Source organism: Garra rufa, chromosome 5 (assembly GCF_049309525.1).
Source record: "Garra rufa chromosome 5, GarRuf1.0, whole genome shotgun sequence".
Lineage (NCBI taxonomy): Eukaryota > Metazoa > Chordata > Actinopteri > Cypriniformes > Cyprinidae > Garra > Garra rufa.
Window position 1 is genome coordinate 13,906,419 of NC_133365.1, and position 5,533 is coordinate 13,911,951.

Below are 5,533 nucleotides of genomic sequence, written 5' to 3' on the forward strand. Positions count from 1 at the left end.
CCCATTTAGTGCTGCCCTTTAGAAGCTACAGAAGAAACTTACATGTTCAGAAGACCAAATAAGTTAAATTTACCCTGCTTTGTGTTTCCTTCTGAAGCATCAGTGAGCATTTGAACCTTCTGTAAGAGTTGCATATGAGTCCCTCAGTTGTCCTCAGTGTAAAAAAAAGTAGAAAAGATAGATAGATTTTAACAATCATACAGTCACTGTTGGAATGGGTTTAAATACACAAAAATACAAAACATTTGTGAGACCTAAAGGATTTTTTCTGAAAATCAGCAGACAGTTTAACTGTTCAGGACAAACAAGGAATCAAACTATCAGGAAAAAAATACAGCTGTGGATTATTCAGTTAACAACAGTATTAATAATCAAGTGTATGTAAACTTTTGAATAGGGTCATTTTTGTACATAACTATATTTTTTTCTTGTCAACTATATGTAAATGTCCTTTATGTGAAATATCTTTTTTAGGTTAGTGCTAAATTAAAAATAACATGCATTTTGTATGTTCCCTCTTTTTTGGTAAAAATTAATAACATTTAGCAGATTCTGCAAGTTGTAAGTAAACTTTTGACCTCAACTTTATATCTTAATTTGATTTTTTACTTGTAGGACTTTGGCTTGATTCGTTTTCTTCACTGCAAGTATACTGTATAATTACCTTCAAAATAGCCAGATATTATTTTTTTGCTGGTTGGTTTAAATTGTATGCTTATTTGAGTTAACATGTTTATATTGCACACAAGACTAAAGGCAAACAAGTTTATCAAATACACTTTTTACTTAAAAAAAATAAAGCATTAGTTGTTAACAAATTAATTTGTAACACTCATTTTACATTTAGAGTATTAGTGTGGTGTTATAAACTAGGGGATGTTCACCTTAATTTCATGCTATTTTTATATCCATGTACATTGATCAATCATTTTTAACATAATTGTATTTTGTTTAAAATACCTTTACGTTTGCATATATTTACTATTTATGTTCAAAAATATTATAATAAAGTATTTTTTCTTCTACGTTTTTTAAGAGAGCGAAAGACAAATATACTTGGCAATGTAGCCTGTTCATTTTCTGCAGTGTTGGTGAGAAACGTAAATAATTTTATTAGCATTTGTGTTGTCCTCCCACTCCCCTTGGTGTGAATTCCCCTCGCCAAACACGGGCTGCATGCGGCATTATAGTCACCTTGAAATTTCATCTGCTATTTTCCAATTAAAAGCTTAATAGCCCTGGAAACCGAGTTCATGTGGTGAAGTTTACCGTGGCCCCCAGTTCTCAAAGTTGTGCTGCCGGGATCCCATTACGTGCTTGAATAAACCCATTTAGGAACAGAAACGGGACTCGAGGGTGCCCGGTGTTGAGTTTCACTGGACTTTAAAAGCGATGGGCATCATTTTAAAAAAGGTGTGCTGCAATTTACACCACACACCGCGCGGCAAAGAGCATTTAAAGTCTGTGTATGTTTACTGTGAGCACAAAATAAATAGACTTGTTTAATGTAGATGACATCGCCCAATTCGCTTGATTCAATTAATTTTTTTTTTCATCTGATCCTTCCAGAATTCATTTGGTACAAGTCCAAATCATATTGCTCAATTAACTCTTGCTGCATGTCGGACTATTCAACATTTTTCATGGGAATAAGTTAAGAGCTCTTTCAAATGCAAACCAGCATATTATTGTCGCCTGTGTTTAATTCGAATTCACAGCGTGTGGTTAAACTTAATACCAAAGTGGTTGCAGGATTTTCATGAAAAGCGCACAGCAGTTATGTGAATTCTTCTCTACATTCCCAGTTAATTCTTGAAATTACTGCACTCCTGAGAGCCGCATACGATGCTGACAAAATTGCTGTGGGTCCGATTTCAAACAACCAGTAAAAAGTATAAATTGTTATTGTTTAATTAATTCTCTCTATAAAATATTTTACGCACACTTGTAAAACTGCAGATAAAGCGAGTAAAAGAGAACCTGTAATGTGAATTGAATTAGTCGTTTAAAATAATATGAATTAGGCCTGGCTACTTTCATGGGGGTCGACGTTTTAAGATTAATTTGTCAGTAATTTTCGATATTTCGTTAATAAAGTTAGTGTACATGTAAATGTGTAATAAAATAATAAATCACAATAGCTCATGTGTTGTTGATGTAGCATCCTCAAGCAGCCAACAATTGCAATGGTTATAGAAATTATCTATTAGATTTTTCGCGGTTAATTAAAGACGTTGTTTGAAAACTTCAGTTTGAAACCCCTAAAGCCTTTTATGTTATGTTGAAAGCTAATTCCCACGCTACACACAAAAAAAAACATTAAAAATGTCAAATGTAGGCTGTCTGTAGAAGGCTAGGTATCAGCAAAATATTCTAATTGTAATCAGAAAAAAGCGAGACTTCCTCCCTCCATCCAGTGTCAGGCGAATGCAAATTGCTCGTGACCGTGATATGAGAAATAGAAGTCAGTCGTTAGTGCGTGTCAGATCGCCTGATGCACTTCTTTATTGCGGGGCGAAAGGTGGATCCTCGTCTTAAAGAGTCAACACCTCTCATCATCACGAGTGTAGCGAGCAGCAGAGGGGCTTGATCTCTTGCCTATACTTGACAGCACTCTTCCTCTACACCTTATCTGATGCACTTGCGCCTCTGGCACCTCTGGAAACGACTTGAGAAATGAATGGCTACGGATCGCCCTACCTCTACATGGGGGGCCCGGTGTCCCAGCCGAGAGCGCCCCTCCAGAGGACCCCCAAGTGTGCCCGCTGCAGGAACCACGGGGTGCTGTCCTGGCTGAAAGGGCACAAGCGTTACTGCCGTTTCAAGGACTGCACTTGCGAGAAATGCATTCTGATAATCGAGCGACAGCGGGTCATGGCGGCTCAGGTGGCACTCAGGAGGCAGCAGGCGAACGAGAGTTTGGAGAGTTTGATCCCGGAGTCTCTCAGAGCGCTGCCGGGCGTCACATTGGGGAGCGGAGAGCAGAGCGCAAACCCGCGATCAAGCGACATAGACCTGCGCTGGAGCTCAGAGACAGTGACCCCTAAACCACCGCAAGGTAATCGCTTATGTTAATTACACAATATTGCAGAAATTTGTATAGGTTACTCTTTCAAATTTAGTTTTAGGAATGCCAAAGAGACAATGCGTATAGCGTCTTGCATGTAGGACGTAATAATATTTTTTTATTAATTATTATGATCTTATTACTTAGTGTTGTTACAACATGCATTATAACTAAAAAGAATGATTAAAACCGTGAAGACGACGAATTTAATTACTTACTGTACGTTCACATCAATTAAAAAAATAATACTAATCACATAGCCTATATCTAACAAAAAGAATACCTTTGCAGTGGTTTTAGCAACCGTCTTAATGATCGATAATGGAGAATGCGGGCATTTTAGTTTTCTGAAAATATAGCCTGTTTTCCTTAACCGGCAAAAAGTTGCCTACACTTATAATAATAAATATTATTTTTTAATTTTGTTCTAATTAAAAATACAGTTTCTTCTTTTTTTTTTATGTTTTTTTAACCATCACAAAAACGTTTATTACGCCAACATTTATTCAGTGTTTGCGTTAGATATGTTAGATTAAAATAGCTATTTCCCAAACCTGAACGTTTTGCTAAATTGTTTAGTCCGAATAATTAAAACTGAAATTTGTATGTATATCTGACATGATGCTGAACGAAAGTGGATCCGTCATAAACCTGAAACGTTTGAAAGATAATTGCATTCTGTGATCGACAGTGCACATCACAGGTAATAGCTAGGCCCTGTAGTTCATTTCAAGTTAAAATGCAAAAAAAAAATGTAAAGTGTTTCTAAAGTAATCAGTTTGCAAAACTGTAGTGAAGTGGAATCGACGAGATATTTTTCAGTGCCACCGCGTCAGCGGTTTTAAGCGACCAGCTAATAAAGTTGCCCTTTATAAATCACAGCAGTGCTGACAGCTCAATAACCTGAATGTTACACATCTAGTCTGCACAATCAGACAATACTTGAGTCAGAATTTTAGCTGGATTTAATGTGGTTTACACTTAAGCTATTTTAAAAGAAATGTTAGGCCTTAAAATATTTAAATGTAAAAAGTAGCATGGGTATATTTGTAGCAATAGCTAATAATAAATTGTATTGGTCAAATTTGCATTTTTCTTTTATGCCAAAAAATTATAGGATATTAAGTAAAGATTTCCTATTTTCCTATTTTCCTTTTTGATTAGTAATATGCATTGCTAAGAACTTCATTTGGACAACTTTAAAATACATTTTCTCAGTAATTAGATTTTTTTGCACCCTTAGATTCCTGATTTTCAAATAGTTGTATCTCGGCCATATCCTAACAAACCATACATCAATGGAAAGCTTTTTTATTTGTTCAGCTTTTAGATGGTGTATAAATCTCAGTTTCAAAAAATGACCCTTGTGACTGGTTTTGTGGTCCAGGGTTACAAACGAATGTAAACATTTAGTTAGATTGACAGTTTTATTATTATTTTGACTGTATAAAATTGTAATCCTCATGAGGTCAATGTTCATGTGTGTTTTTTCTAGACTTAAATGAGGACCTGTCCGGTGAGCAGTCTGGTGGAGAGAATGGCGGTAGCTCAAGTGACAGAGAACCAGAACCAGTCAGCTCCCCTGAGGAGTCCAAACCTAACTTGTGTTGCACCCCTGACACCTCAGACCCAACTCCCCAGCTTGAGGAGTCTCGCTTTGGCCTGTCTAAATCCTGCACCGACCCAGAACCCAAAGCTGACAACCCCAAATACTCCCCTGAGCCCAACATCCTTATCGAAGGCCTCTCAGGCTCTGTCTCTCTCCCTTTCAGCCTGAGAGCCAACCGACCTCCACTGGAGGTGCTGAAGAAGATCTTCCCAGCCCACAAACCGGCAGTCCTGGAGCTCATCCTGAAAGGCTGCGGTGGAGACCTAGTCGGAGCCATCGAGATCCTGCTCTCCAGCCGTTCTACGATGAAACCAGAAAAGGTCCTGTCTGAGAACTCAGATACCCTGGTTCTCCCTACAAACGGCCATTTCTTTGAGCACCCGCTGAGCTCGTACCCAGTCTCGTCTTCTAAGTGGTCGGTCGGTTCGGCCTTTCGTGTTCCTGATTCCCTGCGCTTCTCCTCAGAGCCGTCTGCTGGAGTTGTACCAGGCCCTCTAGGCATGCCGCTCCAGCACGGCTTCCCCCAGCCACCTCGATACCCCCTCATGCTGAGGAATTCGTTGAGCCGTGGCCAAGCCGGGCCCTTCGTGCACAACGATGTGACACTGTGGAATACCATGACATTACAGCAACAGTATCAGCTGCGCTCGCAGTACGTCCCTCCGTTCTCAGGCCCCTCAGCCGGAGTGATCCGCAGCTCACCGCTCCTCACCAGCAGGCCCACCGAGGAGCATCGAATCAGCATCCAGGAGGAGAGCTGTCCTGTCATTGCCAAACAGAGCATGTATGCTGCAGATGAGGAGTATGATGAAAGATCTGACTCCTCAGACTCCAGAATCCTGAACACTTCCTCCTAA

General features: G+C 39.2%; 1 protein-coding gene across 1 annotated transcript; it reads left to right on the plus strand.

Moving 5' to 3' along the window:
- Nucleotides 1–2,676: 2,676 nt before the first annotated feature.
- Nucleotides 2,677–5,533, plus strand: dmrt3a (doublesex and mab-3 related transcription factor 3a). The gene is made up of 2 exons (XM_073841321.1): nt 2,677–3,058; nt 4,563–5,533. The coding sequence occupies exons 1-2, from the start codon at nt 2,677–2,679 to the stop codon at nt 5,531–5,533; spliced, it is 1,353 nt and encodes a 450-aa protein (XP_073697422.1).

Bases quoted from the DNA above. Each gene is read 5' to 3' on its own strand.
- dmrt3a (XM_073841321.1), top strand. From the start codon at position 2,677: ATGAATGGCTACGGATCGCCCTACCTCTACATGGGGGGCCCGGTGTCC. The intron at 3,059-4,562 runs GTAATCGCTTAT...TGTTTTTTCTAG, and splicing joins GACCCCTAAACCACCGCAAG to ACTTAAATGAGGACCTGTCC.